The sequence below is a fragment of the Electrona antarctica genome, assembly GCF_951216825.1.
Source record: "Electrona antarctica genome assembly, chromosome: 6".
Lineage (NCBI taxonomy): Eukaryota > Metazoa > Chordata > Actinopteri > Myctophiformes > Myctophidae > Electrona > Electrona antarctica.
Window position 1 is genome coordinate 33,557,547 of NC_136811.1, and position 22,009 is coordinate 33,579,555.

The 22,009-nt window shown below is 42.1% G+C and overlaps 2 protein-coding genes across 2 annotated transcripts; both read right to left on the reverse strand.

Moving 5' to 3' along the window:
* Window positions 1-1,020: 1,020 nt before the first annotated feature.
* On the reverse strand, window positions 1,021-10,059 carry rpz4 (rapunzel 4). The gene is made up of 3 exons (XM_079504370.1): window positions 9,960-10,059; window positions 4,077-4,140; window positions 1,021-3,315 (listed from the first exon to the last, which is right to left on the reverse strand). Exon 3 carries the CDS (start codon window positions 3,277-3,279, stop codon window positions 2,092-2,094), a length of 1,188 nt encoding a protein of 395 aa, XP_079360496.1. The 5' UTR covers window positions 3,280-3,315; window positions 4,077-4,140; window positions 9,960-10,059; the 3' UTR covers window positions 1,021-2,091.
* Window positions 10,060-11,392: 1,333 nt separating this feature from the next.
* rpz5 (rapunzel 5) lies at window positions 11,393-14,896 on the reverse strand. The gene is made up of 2 exons (XM_079504371.1): window positions 14,816-14,896; window positions 11,393-13,145 (listed from the first exon to the last, which is right to left on the reverse strand). Exon 2 carries the CDS (start codon window positions 13,075-13,077, stop codon window positions 11,893-11,895), a length of 1,185 nt encoding a protein of 394 aa, XP_079360497.1. The 5' UTR covers window positions 13,078-13,145; window positions 14,816-14,896; the 3' UTR covers window positions 11,393-11,892.
* Window positions 14,897-22,009: the final 7,113 nt, after the last annotated feature.

A 22,009-nucleotide genomic window follows, 5' to 3' on the forward strand; every position in this document is an offset into this window, starting at 1 on the left:
GCTAACGGTGCCGGAGATCAGCTGTACACACACACACAGACAGACGGACGGCCACACACACACACGCACACACACACACACACACACACGCGCGCGCGCGCACACACACACACACACACAGACACACACACACACACACACACACACACACACACACACACACACACACACACACACACACACTTCGGCATGGTGGAGACAATAACGACATGTATTTGTGTCTTTACTCTTTAATACCTATAAAACATATTATTGTGGGAGCAGGTGTCTGGGGTTGGACTTATACGTATAGTATCTATATACCACTGTTATGTCTGAACACTACAACTAACTAGTGATCATGGTGGTGCTGCGTTTCAACTGCAAGGGTCTGCATCTCTTCCTCCGCTGAACAAATGAACTCCTCACTGTACTATAGCCTACACAGATTTTTCCTGTTTTTATTATTGGTAGTTTGGTACTTACTGTACGCTACTAACACATTTGCATTTTGCATTGCATTAGATTGATGCCATCAAGTAAATTCCGTTTACACTTGTGTTCAATGACAAAATAAAATCATCCATCCATCCATCCAAGTTAAAGTACAAAAGTAATTGCAACAACATATACTCATTATACTGAATGCCCATTACAGAAGCATGTATATAATTTTATATAGATCATTAACCACTTCTAAAATAGCCGATCTATTATAGCTTGTATAGATCGGCTATTTTCAATATACAGAAAAAAGTACATTTGCCTCTGATATGAAGTATAAACTATCAAGAAATGTCAACACACAGGTCAAATTACCTTGAAATTGTACTCAAGCACAGTACTTGGGTAATTGTACTTTATTACTATGCCTCTGTTGTTAATTACGTACACTCCTAAAATGGATAATGTATTTAGAACAATATCACACCATTTCAGCTCATAATTTCTCAAAAGGTGAACTGGTCACAAAAACACCCCAAACAATGAAATGTTATAAAATGTTTATTTGTGAAGAAGACTGGGACATTCATTGGCATTCACTTGTACCTATACAAGGCATAACACGCAAAAAAATAGTTCCCATTATATGAAAAGTAAAAACACAACATCCTTATACTCCTTATATTCCTTCAAATCAAATTTCCAACATAGACTCAACATTAGCTAATTGGATTATCCAATGTTTTTGTATCCATTACCGTGCACCTCCTTATAGCATGGTAGTACAAATGCACTTCAAAGATCAAAAGATCAAAAATCTTAGGATACAATAAATCTCAATAAACAAGTTTTTCTTTTTTCTTAATTTTTTTTATCCCACAATTTTGCAACGCATTTATTCACCCAGTGTCAATTATCTAATGTAATCCTGGGCGCTAGACCCTCTCTGCCAACCTGGGGAAAGCAACGGACTGACATCATGCTTCCTTCTATGAATAACGGCTGCTTCTTTTCACCTGACATGGGGAAGTTTCCCGGGTTGAATGTAGCGCGTGGAAGGAACACATTATTCCAACCAGTTCCTTTCCCCTCCATCAGGCATCCGGCTGACCAGGGGGAGGATTATTTTTTTGTGTGAGGGTACCTACCTTAATAAACAAGATTGTAAATATCTACAATTAAAGACAGAAAGAATAGGATACGTGTGCCATTAAACTGCTATAATCTTTTATCGAGGCATAACTGTGGACTCGGATATTCATAAAAAGACTTAAATTCCACAATCTATTGTACAAAGTCACAGGTAAAGATGTGACACCTGTTCTGGACATTACTAAAGTAAGTAAACAGACATTCCTGCGATACCATCATTAAGCCTCGACACGCCCTTGGAGTAGGTGGAGAAAGTTCTCGCTTTAGAGAAGTGAAATGAAACAAATGAAAGAAAAGAAAGGCAGACTGAATTCATTGTAAGTAAACAACTATATATCAAATGCATTTACTATGTGTTAAACAAAATGTAAAAAAAACCTGTAAAAGAATAGGTGGGCACCAAGGAAGAGCAAAAAAGGTTAATTTTTCTGCTATATGAGAGCAAAGTCAGTGCAAAAGGTCCCCTGGAAGCCTGTTTGGTTGTATAGCTTGCTCCTTTTCGAGCTCTTCAGCACTTCAAGCAGAGTGAGCACAGATGTAGAAGTTCTTCCCAGTGAATTCCTCCCAGTAGTGCAGCTCATCTGTGAAGCTCCAAGAGCAGGCCAGGTCTTTGCACTGGGTCTTGACTGTATGTACCACACAGGGACCAGGTAGCTCTGCAAACAGGAGCTCTGCTACACTGATCAGAGTAGTTTTCTTCTGACCCTGGATCAGACGCTGGATGTTGTTCCTGTCGACAGGCTCTGGCGAGGCACTGTAGGATACCATAACATTTAATTTCTCATCGCTTGAAGACACCTGGAAACGACTTTTTCCTGTTACACAGTGGAATTCCCCCCTGGAAAAAAACCCTGAAGGTGACCTGTATACGCGAACAGACCAAAACACCCAGTCATACTTCTTCTTCAGCTTCTCTATGATAGCATCAGCCAGCTGTTGGTTGGTTAAGTCAGAATTGTCTCTAACCAAACGACGGGAATCCATCTCGGCCTGTTTGGGAAAACTAACAATGCAGTCCTCAATGACAGCATTCATCTTGGATTGCACATCCTTCATCTTCTCACTCCAGGTATTAAGGAGCCCTTCCACCTCATCATCATACCCCTTTAGAGCAGTGTGGCCCATCAGGGCAATGATACCAATACAGAAGAGCTTCATTAATCTGAAGCAGAAGTCCTCCACTACTCGCCGACTTTTCTCCTCATAGTTAAGAATGATCTCCAGGACAGATTCACCTGAAAACGCATCTCCTCCTGTCACTGCACTGTAGAGGACATGAAGGTTTTTGTCACCACCAGCCCTCTCAAAGTGATCCAGGAATTGCTTTTTCTTGGCTTCACGAAACTTGGGCTTGGCATTGAGAATGTCCATGTACTTCCGGAATTGGTTAGTGATATTCTCCTCCACTGAGAAGTACTTGGCATCCAAAGCACTTTTCTTGATCTCCTCAGAGACCCTCTGCATCTCCTCGGAAACAACATCCAGACGATCACGCACTTTCTGGAACTGCTCCTTCATGTACACAGCCTCTTTGCTCTCCACATTGTCCATGAACAACATTATAATTGGTGCAGCAACGGAAAAGACAGGGAAGAGGTCACCAATAATAGCGGCTGCTACTTCAGATCCTTTTTCAAAAACATCCATCACAGACTCAATCATGCTCTTCTTCTCTGCAACAAATTTCTGTAGCTGGTCAGACATCTTTGTTGACACGGTGAGAAAATAGTTCAGGAGAATCTAATAACAGAAACAAATGATGACATTAGAACTATGTGTGATTTTTAAGATATAACAGAACAAATCAGATTGAAAGATTGTTGACATTTAGAATAAGGATGCAACAGTTAATCAAACTAATCAATATTAGCATGCATGCAGAGCCAAGTTACTGGGGTGACGTCACCCCACCTACATGAGTAGGAGTGAGTAGATTCATCTTGTGACATCTATACATGTTAGGACACCTACTGTGCCTCCTAGCTCTGTGCTTCCTGGTGACCATTACCTTATTTGGACACAGACATGTTGACAATTTGGTACAGGGGGGTTGAGACCACCTTTGCAGTTCTCTCTTTTTAGCTCATTTACTTAAACTTCTTGTAAATTAAGTAATGCAGATTTTTAACAATAATTTAACTCTTGAGCGTAAAATGAAACTCTCCACTATTTAGCTAGGGACCACCTGGAACCCCCTCAAGGACCACTGGTGGTCCCCGGACCATTGGTGGTCCCCGGACCACTGGTGGTCCTTGGGGGGGTTCCAGGTGGTCCCCGGACCACTGGTGGTCCCCGGACCACTGGTTGAAAACCACTGGTGTAGTCAATCAGACTAATTTGTTGATATAAAGAATTAAACAAAAGGAACAAAACAATGCTTCTTATCTTGATTATTCAATTAATCAAAAAGGTTATCGATACAGTAATCACAAAGGAAATAATCGATAGTTCCAGACATCATTTAGAATAAATAAATAAATAAACGGTCTTGTTTTACTTACAGAGCTATTGAGGTCAAGTTGGACTCTGGCCTGCTGTCTTGCTGTTCAGTCCTCACAGTGAATGCTGATAAGGAAAGATAGAGACAAACAGCTAAATGAGTTTCAGTGTGTGCTGTAGAACCTTATATATACTCATGTAAAGCTTGCTGGGACTGGACACACCCACAAGTGAGTAATGCTTGAACAACACAAAGGGAATCCACCAGTGAGAGAAGACCAGTAGGCCTAAGGTACAATAATTACATGCAGGAGTTGCAAAATGTGTGATCTAAAAGCATTTGCTGGTTTTACATCATCAATTTCTGCTGAGGTTCATGTCAGGATACACAGCCTTCTTGTGACTGTAACCATGTTGAAAATAACAAAACAACAAGTAATATAATGACTGTGTGTAACCCCCTTTAATATGCAACAGCATTTATCATTTTATTTTATTATTCATATAAGATGATGTCTGACAACATATGTGATGTCTACTTGTTTGTCTGTTGTCTTTGTGTGTTTTATTGTTTGTTCATGAAAATGAACAAACAATAGTACAGTGCCCTCCAGCAGTATTGGCGAGGTGTTGCAGCTGTCCATGCTCAGACATAACAGACACAGAGACGGAACATTATACATACTGTATAATGGAGCAGTTAGGCACCGCTCAAAAATGAATACATTTTAAGTTGAAAATAACAAAACAAAGGTAGCTACTATGCAGGGCGAAACATTTTTGGGGTGTCAAATCCCCCCAAACCCCCGAAATGCATAGAAAACTCTGCTATCATCATATCAGTTCATATATCTTCTCCTTCTTGATAAGAAGGCTGTCTTCCAGGTGTGAACGGCGCCTTTGACCAACAGTATGCTAACCCAATTGCCCTTCCTGACACTACCCTTAATTTGCATTTACTCTGGCTTGGGACCGGCACAAATAGGACAGACACATTTATCTTTTTCATTTTTATCTCTCTATATATCTCTATAACATGAGTCTTCTGTTTGTCCTGGCAAAAATGGTAACAAATTCATCCATGTCCAATGTATCATGTGCCAAGATCTTTTTTCTGTCGTGCAACATGGTGCGACGGTAGGGGGTTAGGACACATGCCAGCGTGGAGAAGGAACTCTCACATGAAGCTGAAGACACACCAATTACAAGGGTTGTCACATACAACTTGTGCGACACAGGAAATGCTTTGTATGTCTTCCTGTGTTTAGACACAGTGGCCAGGTCTAGAGTCTAGAAATCTCTCAGAATAGGGTACAAGGCTTGATATGGCTGTCATTCGTTCTAAATTCTTCTTTGAGAATCTGTTTTCCATTTCTGAAATGGCCTCGTCGACGGCGTCGAGGATGCTGAGCAAGGATCTTTTGAGACTGCAGGGGGTGATGGTGGGGTTATCAGTATCTGTATGACCCACAGTTGACAACAGTCTAGCCTCGGAAACCCAGACGTTTTTATTAACAGTCTGACCCCCTGGGTTCTCAACAAAGGAACTGCCGTTCACACCTCGGTGCAACGGCGTCAACTTTGGGAGTGCCTGAGGGCTTGGGCGCCCACTGAAAAAAGAATAAGCCAAATAGCACCCACTGAGATTAAGGCTGAAGATCCCCTCCCCCTGGTCATTTTGTCACGTAGGCACACACCTTTACGGTGTTCACAGAACAGGTATTCAAATGCTAATACGGTGGCTTTGTTCCAGTGACCGCACGGTTCATTCACACTCCGTCTCCTGCAGCAACACAACACTAACACAGTCAGCGGCGAGGCTGCTGTCTGTGTAGTGTACCGTTGGCCCGTCTGTAAAGAGCCATGAGTCGGGAGGGGAGGGGAGGGCAGCAACACCGCCGGCCAATCTCCACACTGACTTGAGACTTGACAAACAGCCATCTCAGCCAAAATATCCCAAAACAATGTCCGGGGAACAGAACTGTTCCTTTTCCTCAGACTACTTTTACTTTAATTAAAAGGTAAGATGCAGTGGCTGTAATTGGGTCACGGATCTTGCTTTCGTGAGCAATGGTGTATGAGATCGGTAATACAAATCATGACATTGTTAGACCATCTGGGGGAAATAAATAAATAAATCTGTGTCGTCGTCGTCGTCCCACCTAGCTAAAGGTAACCCACTGCCGTTATAGGAACCTGCCGCCCCTGCCTCGGTGACGGAATGTTGCAGAGATAGCCATCAGATGGACGACCCACTACAGCCTCTGGAAGAGGCTGATGTTCGTCTGTCATTTCTGCACACCAACACCAGGAAAGCAGCAGGACTGGACGAGATCCCAGGGCGAGGCAGAGGTCAAAAAACGTTTTGGCACATGGCTCACCCTGCATAGCATGCACAACCATTAAATGCAACTGGTCGTTGTATACTGTAACAGTGAATATATGGCACATATCTATCCACCTTCTTTTGAAGTAGTGCTTGGACACCACCTCGTACTCCACTCATCACCAAAGCACCATCATAACACTGGCTAACCAGCCTCAGAAATGTGTTTTAATATCTCAGTGCTGGTGTACTCAGCATCAAGTTGGTGCAAGTTAAGTAATCCAATTAGATGCTCCTCTGGTATGGATTTACTTACAAATCTTATAATTATAGACAGATTTTCTACATTGGTCCTGTCCCTTGTCCCATCACTTTTTATACAGAATCCTGCAGAGTCAGCTTTTGAATATTTTTCAATATAGCCAGAACCATGCTGGCTATGTTGCAATTATTTCATTTTGAATACCCATAGATGTGTACGTAGCATTTTTATTCATGCTCTTAGCAATAGCAGCTAGCTTCTCATCCTTCTCTAAGGTATACTCCAATAATAATAAAAAAAAGACCAGAAGCAATGTCATCATGATCATCATCAGCAGCAGCATCGCTGTGGTCACGCAAGGTTTTGTTCCACAGAGCCCCAAACTTAATAACACCTCCAATGCTTTTAACATAGTACCGGTTCTTTTCAAGTGCTGTCTTACCTACCAGCATACTGTCAAATGTCGCCCCGGTCGACTCTCTGCAGCCTGTATATGATTGTGGCTGGATGCATGTTTCTGCAGCCCCCTTCCATTTTCGAGTGCCGCTTTCCAGTTAGTGTAACCGTGCATGGTATAAAACAACATCCCTTTCATTACCAACACTGCTATATTTCCGACAGAAACATGCGTCTTTTTTAACGGAGTACTCAAGCCATGGTCGTGTGCGGTACCAGGCATGACACAAATGCACGTTTGGGGTATGAAGTTAATATGGGTTGGGACGGTGCCTCTCCATTCAAGTCTGTGCTCACTGTGACTGGGGCCGAGACAGCAGAGATGTCGGGTCCCCCATTGTTGGGTCTAAAAATGTGGCACAGTGCCCACCCAATCAGAAATGGTACAGACATTTTGTGATATTTTTTATAGGCAAAGTAATAAAAGAATCCCCTTAACTTTTGATTGGGTGGGCAGGACGCACGTTTGGGTGCCCCCCCCCCCCCCCCACCCCCTAGAACCGGCCTTGGTGCGCAACCTAACACACACACAAACACACACACACACATATTAACTGTATATATGGTGATTTTGGGTGTGCCAGTATAGTACAGTGACAGTACAGTACAGTACAGTAGAGGGTACAGTAGAGGGACCCCCACACGGTAACTCTGTCATTTCTCAACCGTTTCGGACGCGGGGCGGCTCGCCGGAATCGGGCCGGCACCCTGGGTGCGTTCCTGTGGGTCTGGAACCCCCCCCCCCCACACGGAGTTGCACCACTTACTTCAATTTTTACATAATTCATATAAAATGTGTGGGCATTGTTAATTTGTCTTTAAATAAAAGCAATGCTCCCGTTTACTTTGGAATGGGTAATCTGTTGAATGAATTTGTAGTAATGGTACATGCCATGCGAATCATTTATAAGAGAAAATGATTTCCTGTCCAGTCTGATGCAACTGCAATGAGAGGTAATACCCTGAGTCCCTGACCTTTAACGGATCTAGCCTACGTTTACCAATCTCCTCTGCCCTTTAAAGTTTAAACGATAGTGCGGTGCGGTCCAGTCCAATCAAAGACAGGCAGCAGGCGTGGGAAGTGATTAACCGTAAGAGGTTAAACTTGCTGGGCAAGGGTGAGTTTTCCATTGCAACTCAGCAAGTAACCATGGCAACCAGACAATGGAAACTATTTTGTCAGCTCTCTAGTATATCTGCTGAGGCTTGTCCCAAGGGGGGGGGGGGGGGGGGGGGTTAACAGTGCACAGATTGTAGACAGAGCATCCATTTCTCCACGTCATACATCACATTGACACAACTTGCAGTTGTTGAGAGATCAAGGCTGTGGGCAGTGTTTACAAATCCACTAACATTTCTCTCTCTAAGTGTGAATAGCATATCAACAACACAGCTTTACATTAACCTATACATGTTGGTGGAGCATATAGTGATTTGATTAGGCCATGTTAAAAATGAGATATTTCTGGTTTGATGTGCTCTCTCTCTCTGTGTCTCAATGTCCCAGGGGTAGTTTAACTGCATTCTGAGTGCTGGTGAAGCACCATCACACAGACATTACACTGATTACAGACAGTATATGATTCCACTAGGAGCTAGGAGGAAGTGCTGGAAGAATTCATATTTTTAGAGTCGATGGACTTTTTTTTGCAGTATACAGAATCATGATGCCAGTGAGTCCACAAACAGGAACCATACAGTATACACTAGTGTGGATTTGTCTTTTGTTATTATTAACAGCATGAATTTGTACACTGACAGTAGACTATATAATGTCCACAACATAACACAAAATTCACAACGTTACAGTGATTCTCAAACCTTTTAAATCTTTGGAGTACCAATTTTATATAGGCCTATGTAACATAGCTACATTAAGCAATTTGTTGCAATCTAAGAGCATTTTTATTATTGGACATGATTTGGTCTGATATGGTCTGTCATTTGGTCTAGAATTGTTGTCCATGTACAGTACTGAGATAACAGTGAAATAGTAATTCATTAGACTAGACCTTATTAAGTTACTGTACTGTAACTGATGGTGGAACCCAGACAAGCCACCCTGCAGGTCCATATGGACCTCACGTTGAGAATAAGCATCCATAAAATATAGGCCTGGGTAAGTTTTTCTTCAAAGTACAAATAATGAAAGTAAACATGTTGGCCCTACAACAATCTTCCATTTAACTTCAGCCATCGTTCACGTAAAACGAAGGAAAAACATTATTATTCATGTCTTGTCTTGACTTGTCTCATGACAGGCCGTCGCTCCGGGAAGGAGGAGACAAGTGGCCGTCCGTCTGGCCAGTGAAAGATTGTCCTGAGCTCAGATGAAAAGTCAAGATCAACAGTCTGTTAATGTGCCTCCCTAATGGAAAACATATCGATCAACTCGTGTACTGGGGCTCTAATTGTATCATTTGACCCGTGTTAAAACAGCGAGCTATAAACAAACAGCGCATTAAGATGGCGTATTGTTACACACTCACTTACGCACTCACTATCACATGCACCCGTGCACGCACCACCTACGTCTTTAATAATAAGTTGGGACACTTCCTGGGTTGAAAACGGAATGCTTTTCCTCGTTATTTAGGCTCTGGGTACAACGCCCTTTACAAAACAAATGTGAAAACCCAGTCCCATAAGTTATGTCGTATAGCCTAATATTAATAAACAACAATTTAAAGATGTCAATAACGACGTCGACGTAGCAGTCTGTACAATGATTCAAGGAGAATAACGAACTAATCTGTAAAGGTTTTAGGCTCGTTTATGTATCGAACGAGGTCGACAGAACGGGGTCACTAAATCTTTATCTTTGAGTACTACAGTATAATAGTATAGGCTACTACAATTGCAAACAAATAGGCTACTCTGACTGAGCTGAAATGGACTCACCTTAGAAAGTTTGCGGAACAGCTAAAGTGTTTCTGCAGTACGTGTCTCGGGTTACAGATCGAGGCACACCCAGTGAGTGTAACGGAGAAGAAGAAAAACTGGAAAAAAAACTTGGGCGGTGGAAAAAAAGAGTTGATGCCCAGCTGAGTCTAAACGAGAAGCCTCCACCCATTTGATAAATATATGGCCGTTAATATAACGAAACTTATGGTGAACACGTGTGTAATTATGTGTAATAAACTAATATGTCGCTCGGGAATAAGACATTTTGACATGCAACCAAATGTAAAACGCCTATCACATTCATCATTATCGGGGTGACCAGATGCCCCCCTTTGCGTGGGGTGGTCCCACATTGTGACTACTATAGCATGCAGGCATGATGAGGCATCAATGTTCAAATGCCCTTAGTAGGCCTATAGTCTCCTAATAGTTGGCTTTCTGTTGTAAAGATCTCATTGTCCCTTTCTGCAAGATGTGTCAGTCTGTTAAAATAACATGAGAAATATCCCCTAGGCCAGTAGGTCAAGTAGGCCCTACCCCCGGCCCAAAGTGAAACTAAGTAGCCAGCGGACCCCCATTTGAAGAGATATGCCAGGGACCCCATAAGAGTAGATTTTTACGGCTCTAGCAGTGATTCTCAACCCACTTAATTTCAAGGACCCCCAGTTTTACATGCCATTTAATGGCATTTTCTATTTCTGGGACCCCCAATTTATATTGTAAAATCAATGTTAATGTGGACCAAATTGGATCAAACTCAAGATCACAGGTTCTGTTTCAAGCTCCTGACCACAGACCAGTAATGTAAATAAGCCTATTCTATCCTGCATTCAGGTGTTAGCGTGTTAATGGCAATACCAACATAAGACGGAAGTCCATGAGCCAGAGCTCCAAATTTGGGCTATGATTCCCTAATCTGAGTTCCCAGAAGTTTTCGCCACAATGATTACCAAATGAGTAGGCAAAGCCATACCTACAGTACCGGTATATTAAGCTGTTTCAAGTAAAGTACCGTATATGATGACCCTTCCACAGGAGTATCTTTTTTCATATTTATTTATCACACATTTTGTTATTTTCACCTAGGTGAATAGGATGACACATTTTAAGAAATAGTTATCACCATGAAACTTCCCCTTTATTTAAATGCAAATTAGGCATAGGAAAATATGCCAGAATTTGCATAACTTTCCAGAATCAAAATCGGAAAAATTGGATATAGCCAGAGGCAACCTTCTTATTTAATTTGGTTTACATGTTAGAAGCAAAGGTTTTAAGTAATAAGTCGCTAACCCCGTTCCATCCCCCCTGTCCCACACAAGTGATACTAATGCCCCTCAAATCAACACTTTGGATCTAGTCACCCTATACATAGACTGCCTACTATCTGAAGGCTTCATTCAGTATAATGAAGACCAGTGATATCAAAATCATTAATACATTTGGTTTATTACAAATTAAGGCAGGAAAAAAAATTCTGTAGATTATATGAGAAGATTGTCTGAAGTAGGCCTACATGGGTAGACTGCTACTGCCCTAATTCTTTTGCATAAAGCAGCTTGCATGTTTGGAATGTAACTCAGTTTATTGCAGGGTATTTATCAATAGAAATATTATGTGGGTTTTAACCCTAACCCTGAACACTATTACATATACTGTAGGCTCTGAGTCTGAACAACTGAAACACAGACGCAAAAAGGTGAATTTGATGTGGAAAAAAGCCTGCCTTTTTATCACTAGAGAAAAGAAATGTACATTTATAATCATAATGTAAAAAAGAAAGACAGCAATTTACATTCCAGCCTCAACAACACAGAACAGATTACAAGCATACTGCATGTGTAACATTACAATTCAGGTATAAACATTCATGAATTGTATTTGGTATTTCCCCATTAAAACAATCTGCATTACTCTGAATTGTGCATAACTATTCAGGATGAATGCAGAGGTAGGCTCTTTTATGTTTTCCATAGTAATAACAATCCTCATGGAAGTTGTTGGTCTCCACCACTTCCTTATAGTGGCTAACAGCGTGTATCAAACAGTTGGGGAAGCTTGTGCTCAAAGATAGGGCCACGTCCATCATGTTCCCTTTCAGCTTTTGCCCCTCAATCTGCTCCTGAATCTGGCTCTGGTTGATAGGCTTTGGGTTAACACTGAAAGAGATCACCACTTTGATGTTGTTCTTGGTCAACACGTCAAAGTAGTTAGCTCCTCCCCCACTGCCATGGTATTTTTTCCCCGCCAACCAGTTGAAGAAGAAAATGCGCTCCTTATCATTGAAGACTCTGATGGACCAATTCACCCAGTCATATTTCTTAACAAGGGAATCCAATAGGGATTTGGTGAAGTCAAGGTCAACACTGCCAGGTGTCTGCTGCAACTTGTGCTCCATGTCCAGCTTGGCTTGATCCGCAAAGTTCTCAGTGCAGTCGTCCACTGCAGCTTTCATACGCTTCTCCACATCCTCCATGCGCTCCTGCCACTTCTTCACAATTTCATCCCCAACTACCCCCTGCTTTAGGGCAGCATGGCCCATGACTGCAATGATGCCCACCACGAAAAGCTTCTTGAGACTCGCACAAAAATCCTCAACTGCCCTCCTGCTTCTCTGCTCTGTTGCAACTACTGTCTCCAGCATGGGATCTCCTGACATGTTTTCTCCTGTGACAGAATTGTACAGGGCATCTAAATTCAAGTCACGACCTGTGTTATCATATTGAATGAGGAACTTCTCCATCTTCTTCTCTTTAAATTTAGGCTTAGCTTTGATAAAGTCCTGGAACTTTTCATACTGACTGAGCATCTGGGCCTCTTGGTCAAAGTTCTGCCTGTTCATGGAGGTCTTCTGAAGTTCCAGTGCAATTTTATCAATCTCATCTTGGATACCCTCAAGCTTCTGATTGACCTGGTCAAACTGTTCAGTCAGGTAGCGCGCCTCATTCCCATCCGGGTTGCTAAGGATTTCAGCTGAGGCCACAAAGACAGCCTCCAAGATAGGGTGAAGCTGGCCCACAGTGGCTGCCAGAACCTCAGAAGCTTGCCCCATGATCTCCACACCTTTCTCAATCTTTCCCCTGTTCTGCACGAGCCAATCTGCCACACTGGTCATCCTTAGTTAATACGTATGAGACTTACTAATCCAAACTTGGTCTGTCAACAGCCAGACTATGCAGTTTTCTGAAAGGAGAAGAAACATAAAACCACTGTAAGCGTCATTGTAGTGTGACAGCAACATTGCCACCCAGTGCCTTTTCTTTTTAACGAAGCCAAGGGACAATAGGTTCAGTATCTAGAGAACATTGACTCTAAAGTAATATTTTCACAAGTCTTTCCTGACAAACAAACCCCACCATAAAAACACGGCTGGTCATGTCAGTACTTGCAGGCCTCCAGTTTCATGCCGCACCCTGCAAGTCTCATTTAATGACAGGTACCTGATTAGACCTTTGCTGGTATTGTCACACGTTACAAATTATATGAGTATACAGTGTACGGTAGGTACACAGAAAACCTATATGGCAATTCAGAGCAAATATCAAGCATGGTATGTGTACACAAGATAAATTACATAAAAATTGCACAATACTGCAGTACTGGCCTTTTGGGATGTAATTTACTGCTCCAACAATAGCCAAGACCCAAAGCAAACACAGATGTTCACAACATGGGAAATAAAGGGGCTTTACTTGGGTGACTATATCATAGTTTTCAATGTAAAATACACAAGAGAAATGAGCTCACACATATATCATTCCCTGGAGCCCGTATCCAGTTCAGAAAAAGGCACACCCTAGTCTGAGAAAAGAAAACCCCCACAACTGCACTTGTTCTATGGTAAGAAGTCCACAGTCCTTTTTTTTGCAATAGTGGATGTTATGATTGAAGCCCAAATCACAAAATCAAAATATGAAACACAAAATTGTATTGTTATTACAAACAAAATGGCATGATAACAAATGATTTAGAAAATTACAGGTTTGAAAGTAACATATCACAGCTCAGGCTTACCAGTAATTGCTGCAGTGTTGAAATCAATGGTGTCAATTTACAAGCTCACTGCACTAATTACGTTTTGCCTTGCGTAGTCAGATTTTATTTATTATTGCTTACACGATTTCTCACATTCTTATTTGAACTAGCTGATCAAAAATTATGACAAAGACATAGCTCTAGTGGAATGTAGAATTATAATTAAAGAATAAAAAATGTCCAATTTCCCAAACCTCTCCAAAAGGCATAAAATACACTTACTGATAGATAATGTTTTGTTTCGACTTGGAAATATTAATATCCAATATATTAATATCCAAGCTGTTTTAAGGTGATAAGGTGAGTATCAGTTCACACGCCACCCAATAAGATAACCTCTGGCCTCTCCTTATGTTTCTTGGCTTTTCACACAACACGTAAGTGCTGCTTAAAACACCATGATTATCCGTTACTTTCCACTTAGCTGGTGGCAGTACCAACCTATTGAGCTCTTATGGAGACCACATCCTCATGTCATGAAAATCACCCAGACCACATCCGTGGACAATAATGATCTCCACGTCTGCCCAAATTGAATTTAAGCTGTTTGTCTTTATAATGAGAATTGTATTGTGCAAACAAGTCAAAATTAGATATAGATGTCTCTAGAAGTCATGTCATCAAAGGTCTTCAAGCTCCCATTACATAGTTTCCTAGTCAAGGTCTGTTTTCCATAGTGATACTAAAATCTAACCAAACAAAATATTCATTTCTAAGTAAAAATGAAATGTATTTTTGTTTTAATGCAAAAAAGACAAATTAATAATAATGAGTAATATTAATATTAATAATTAAGCACAACAACATCTCAAACTTACCTCACAAGTTCAAGAATGCTGTGGATACTGTCCAGTTATCCAACGGTCTAGCTGTATCATTTGAGTACTAGCCTGCATGAGATGTATATATAGACTCCCCCCCCCCCCCCCCCTCTCTCTCTCTCTCTCTCTCTCTCCCTCTCTCTCCCTCTCTCTCTCGTCACTCCCCTTTGGAACTCCTCCATCCCCTCCAAGCATTCCACGGGAACCCACTCGGAGAGATGGTGGGGGCCAGGCACAGACAGATAACATCCTGTAAACCCTCCCCATGCAGGGACACCACAACACTCTGGGAAAATACTGGTTCTCTCTCTCTCTCCCTCTCCCTTTCTGTGGGTGAGGAAGAGAGAGAGAGAGAAGGGGGAGAGGGAGTACAAAAAGAGAGCACAGTCACACAGGGCCAGCTAAACGGCTCTGTGCCACATGCACAAAACCCTCCTTGTTGTGTCTCCACCAAAGTATCCATGGTTACCGGGCTGATTCTTCTTTTTGAGCAAGTGTGCTCAACAAAGTCATCTCCTGCGTTTTTCACCTGATGTGACTTCACAGTGCTGTTGTCTCCCTGCATTGGCGAGATCCACAAATAAATGAAAAATTCAAATTAAAAGGAGACATTTGAGATTGGTACTTTAACCTCACAACTGAGGGGTAACCTTTGGTCGCTGGATTCAGTTCCAGTAAAGAGCGTTGACATTTTGTCCAGCAGCAGTAAAATCACTCTGTCACAGTGCTGAGCAGCCCAGTGAAAGGACCTCTGTGTCTCCTGAGAACACACCAGTCTTCCCTTACCGCCTTTGTGCTTCAGAAAGTAGACCATGACCCCCCCCCCCCCCCCCCCCCCCCCCCACACACACACACACACACACACACACACACACACACACACACACACACACACACACACACAGCCTAATGATGCAGATCTGATCAGCAGTTTAAAGGAACACGAACGTCAAAGATGCAGCAAGAGGAAGGGACATTTGTTGAACGTTAAGGGTCAGCTGGTCAAAAGAGGGGTTGGCGTGCGCTCGTAGTACCTCCCTGTTTCTGGGTCTCTCTGTGTCGTCTCGCTGTCAGATCTCGCACCATGCTAACCCGTTGCCATCAGAAAGCGCAGAATAGGCATCGCAGGGACTCAACGGTATGTGGCGTGATGGCTGGTACAGACTGACACTGGTAAACACACTCACAGCAGAGGCCGAAGCGTGATAGTAGCCAGCTGGAAGAACTCACTTCCTGTCTTCTGTGTCATGTGTTGCTCTCTCACTACACTTATCATCTCCTTCCTTTCCAAGCAACATGGTTCTTATGTGAAACACATACTTAGTGAACATACCGCACGCACGCATGCACGCACGCACGCACGCACGCACGCACGCACGCACGCACACACACACACACACACACACACTTTTTGCAGTTTGGAGCAGAATCAAAAGCATCGTACCCTTTTTTAATAAGATGCATTGCTTTTCATTTCATGTGGTCAAACTCTCCAGGTGAAACTCTGGGAAAACATTTAAGATAATCACAAGCGGCTGTCGTGTGCGGGCCAGAATTCACTGTGGTATTGTTTTCTTGCTGACACACTAAGTAAACTTTCCTGTTGTCAGCATTTACGATAGATGTGTGGAGAAGTTGAACTTATTCAAGTTTTCATGATGTGATATCGTGTTCATGGTGAATAGTTATTTAGTGTTATTTATCATGTATTCCATTGGGTACCACACACGATGATCTAGTCAGTGTAGCTTTATAGCACTCAAAATGCTTTGGATGCAAGTATCCACTAACACTAACCTCTAAATATACTGTATCATTCTTACATTGTGGTGTATGATCAAATTAAAAACTGGAGCTGCCTCAGGTATTTTACATTGTGTTGATCCTAGCAGGACATCCTCTTGACTTATTCAATTCTTATCTCATCTCCTTTCCACACAGTTGCCACACAAGGCTTGGAGCACAATAATTCAGCCTGCAATGTTGTATGTTTGTGCAACAATAAACACCTTGAACTTGAACTTCCTTTGTGTCCAGCGCAATTAATAATAGTTTTATCTCACAAGACTTAACGCCATCCCGAAGGTTGTGCTGTCTTTGCCTTTCAGATGAAATGATAAAATGATGGATCACCTTATTATGCAGTCAAGCTATTGACCATGTTTAATCTTTTTGACCTTGGCTGATGGCTAGTGTTTCCTCCCCACCACAAGATGTCACTTCAGTTCACAGGAAAAGCCCCCATCTTCTAGCAGAACACACCAATGATTCGGTGGAGACAGGGTTATTTTTGTCTTCACCAAGCCGACACTGACAGGCATAGAGATGACGACTATGTGTGTCTATCCATCCAGTGTGTGTCTATCCATCCAGACTATGTGTGTTTATCCATCCAGTTGTCAGTCAGTGTGTGTGTGTATGTGCAGGCTAGCATAGCTAATCTCTGTCACTGCTGGGCTGATCAGGGTCAACCTTTGCATGAACACTCCCTGCATGTAGCTCAAGGAAGACACCCCCTCCCCCCCTTCAAATGGTTCAAATCAGCCTCATGGTGGCACTATAACAGCCGCCTCGACTCGACTGATTGTATCATTCATTAAATGTACTGTAGACTTGTAGAGCATAATGTATACTAAGAGTATATCACCAAAATGGTGAGGGTCAATTGTCTTAGTTGAAAAGGATAATGCCTGTTGGTGGACAAATTGGTAGGAATTTAACCCAATACTGGATTCTAAACTCTCTTACCTGTAGATCAACATATTGTATACAAGAGAGGAAGAGATAATATGAGGCATAAGAACAGGTGCAATTTTATCTTTTTTTTTTTTTTTTAAGATATTTTTTTTGCGGCTTACGCCTTTTATTGGTTTTTGAAGGGACAGACAGTAGGCTGACAGGAAACGGGAGAGAGATGGGGGAAGACATGCAGTAAAGGCCGTGTCGGGCTCGGGAGTCGAACCCGCGGCACACTGCGACTGGATTACCAGTCGGGTGCCCAGACGGTTACGCCACCGCCTGGGCGCAATTTTATCATTGACAGAAATAGGACAGTACCAAGGAGAGACCTGTGAGTGAGAGAGGATTTTGATACAATAAGAAAGGTATTAAAATGAATGGAAACTCAAATAAGGTGAAATAATGTTAGGTCCACAAAGTAAATACCATCTCTTTAATGTAGGCATGGAGCTTTCATTATAGATTTCACTAAACACTTTTTGCTACATGCACTGTAGTAAACAGACTATTGTGAATCATACTAATAGTAACACTAAGCAGTAGCTGCTTTGCTTGTTTACACAAAAGTGCTCTTTCAGTCCACATAGCTGCATTGCAGCAATGAGTCATGGTGAATGCCTGTAACACAAAAAATAGAACGTTACCACTAAAGACATGGCTTAGAGACTGTCCTCCTGGATTTGAACTACTCCCATGGGACAGTGTGGGCTGGAATAACAGGTCCTGGGAAGCCACAGAATTGAAAGTGTGTGTTCTTAAATTCCTCTTTATCTTTATTTATCTAGGGAACAATTCTTCCTTAATGCTTTGCTTAATGCTCAAATATTTTATTCACACATCAAAAAACTTTTAAATACATGGCTACTGAGTTGCTCTAGACACACAAACTGTGTGTGTGTGTGTGTGTGTGTGTGTGTGTGTGTGTGTGTGTGTGTGTGTGTGTGTGTGTGTGTGTGTGTGTGTGTGTGTGTGTGTGTGTTACTGCCGCGGAGGAAAAGCCATGGAAACCTTTGAGCTGTGCCTGCCTCATGGTGATCAAGCACCAGCCATGTTTAATAAATACCCTCACGTTTCTAGTTGACCATGAGTAAGTCTTGAATTTATACAGCTTGTCTAAGCGCAGTTTCCTGAAATCAGTAGCATGATACCATTTTAAAGTTAATTATAATCTGATTCTACATTCTACAAAAAAATTACCACCCTCCCAGAGCCTTCTTCTTTTTGATTGAGCCAAGAGACAATGTTATTATCTAGACAACATTGAAGCTGAAGTCATATAAATGACTAGTCATGTCAGTACTTGCAGGTATCCTGGAAGACGCATTTTAATGACAGTGTCTTGATTATATCGTTGGTGGCCTTGGCACACATTACAAATTTCATCAAAGTACACAACGTAGGTACACAGAAAACCTGTATGGCAATGCAGAGCAAATATCAAACATGGCATGTGTACTCATGGATTACAGTAAGACAAAACAAACAGAATCCACCTCTAATAACTGGCATGTTCTGCAGGCATCCAATTTCATGCCATGTCATGGCCACACGCAACAACAGCTCTATTGGATATTCTTGATAGGCTGCAAACACACATTAAGCTATTCACTGTAGCCTACATTTTTTTATATTTAATGATAGACGGTACACACGCTCACTCATTCAGAGAGAGTGTAGATATGTATCGCCAGCAGTATTTTTGATTATATATTTGTTTTTATTATAATCTTTTACTCAGTCATGACAGTAACACAAATAACAGCACTTTGGTCGACCATTGGTCGTTGTAATATGTGCTCTATAAATAAAGTTTGAGTTGAGTTGAGAGTTGAGGAAGTTATTAGCAGTAAAGACATGGCTTAGACTAGAGACCATCTTCCTGGATTTGAACATGTGGGCTGAAATGACTAGAAAGTAGAAACAGTTGCGCCAGAGTCCGAGAAATAGATAAGAAGGGATACAAGGAAAGAGGAATGCCATGGACCGGGGGGATGTGTAAGCTTTCACTCACAGTTTGAGATTCTAATGCTCGGAGTGTTTTAGGGAAGCAACGTCCGTTAGATCAGCTAACTTCCTGTGTTAGCTGATCTAAGAGAATGGTAAGGGGTAGGTGGGTGGATCATGTCCTGAAGGTAAGGGGTATCAGAACAAACAAAGAGGTAGGACCGCACACCAATAGTGGGGAGGTGCCACTGCTGACCACGGGATACAAACTTGAAAAAAGGGAAGGAGAGGTCGCACAGCTCGTAGTCACGATGCAAAAACACTTGATGCAGCCTGGCAGTGCATCGAGTCCTGTTCCTGACGATCTTTGCTGCATGTCTCTCCCCGTCTCTCTCCCCTTTTCCTGTCTATCTACAATGTAATCTATACATAAAGGCAGAAAACCCCCCAAAAATATAAATAAAAAATAAATAAAAAAGGTCAGAGATGTGCAGGGAGGGATTTTCAGTAGTTGAGCCCAGAAATGACCGGTGCCGGATCCTGAGTCCATGGGCCCCTGGGCCCGAGACTGTGCAACAGTTACTTTATTGAACTAATCTATTTACAAACAATATTTTAAATAGTGAAAATAGACAATCTACAAGCTCACATGAATGCGGCACGAGGCGATGCATTATGAGTTTTTAGATCTTCAATTTTCACAATCTTTGCATGACACCATTGTACGACTAAGTATAAAATAATGCTTAAGTGGTTAATCAATTTGTTGACATACTACAACTACTGTTTCAATCACAACTAATGAGACGAGTACAGAACAGTAGTTTGTGAACAGACCCATGAGACAAAAATGTAGAACAAATGTTTTCATCATGTGGAATGGGAAATGTATTTGATTCATCAGTAACAACTTTGCAGCAGCAGCACCGATGGTTAAAAAAGGGAACTAGAAGGAGATAAGACTGGAGATGTCTTGTCAAATGATTTGCAGTTTGTCAGAACCACAAATCATTTGACAAGACTTCTCCAGCCAAGACAAAGAAAGAAGGAAGTGAAAACTCAACCGTACACATTTTTACCGTACATAAAACTGCATGGTGCTGTCATCAGTATTTTAAGTGTATATTTGTCTAATCAACTACAGCTTTGCAGTGATGCGGAAGAAATGGAACTTGAAAAGTCACTTTCAGAAAACCTCAAATCATTTGACTACTTTTTTCCAGCCAACAGTGTACTGAGAGAAGAAAGAAGGAATTGAAATCTCAGGTAGTAGTTGCCTATACGTACTACCTGTTCATAAAATATACCTCTGTATGTGGGGTGTTTTTGGTTCAGCTTCTAAAAGTCTGGGTCAGGCTCCAGTGGTTCTCTCAGTTGGCCTAATTGTTTCTTTAGACTAGAGGGCCCCCCTGACCTTTGGGCCCCTTGGCCTGGGCGGCGTTCAGGGATCTAGCAGATGAGTCTTGGATAAGGAGTTGGGCAGACGGCGAGTGAGTGATCGCTGCATTTTGTGACCTTTAGGACAACTGCCAGTCCAGGATCACTCCCAGGTTCTGGTTGTAATTGTTCAGGATCTGCAGGGTGTTGGCGATGGAAATGGAAAGATGCTTCAGGGGGCAGGACTTTCCTGAGAACATCTGCTCTATAGTATATGTTTGTGTTAAAAAGTGTCCTGCAGTGCTCTGCTACAAGTTGATGGTAGATGTTGAGAGAGGGAGAGAGAGATAGAGAGAGAGAGAGAGAGAGAGAGAGAGAGAGAGAGAGAGAGAGAGAGAGAGAGAGAGAGTAGAGGCTACTAGAGTGGTGTATGTTCAATCAGGCGTTACCACCTTCACAAAACACACACACACACACCAACACAGACACGGTCACACTCACGGGCCCGCACACACACACACTCGCGCGCACACGCACATGCGTACACACACACACACGCACGCACGCACGCACGTCGCACGCACGCACGCACGCACGCACGCACGCACGCACGCACGCACGCATGCACGCACGCACGCACACACACACGCACACACACACACACACACACACACACACACACACACACACACACACACACACACACACACACACACACACACACACACACACACACACACACACACATAGTCACACAGCATTCCATTCCCCTCTGCAGATGTTTCCAGGTCACAGAGATCTTGGCATTTGGTGAGAGATTGAGTGTTGCTTCATCTGACGAAGTTAAGGGGAAAGAAAGAGAAATATTGCTTCCTTTGGATTAAATGCTGGATTAAAAGGTATAAAAAGTCAAACATCAGATTGTGTCTTCAAAGGGAAAATAATAATAATTAAATATATACCTGTATCTGTGTTTATTAATCATTAGTTATCTCAAGCTATTGACTAAACAGTAACACATACTATAGTACTGTCTTAGGAATAATCAATAACCATACACTTCAGTGTATGATTATTATAATCACGATTTATTTGACTTGGTGCATTGCTCTTATATAGAAGAAGAATCAC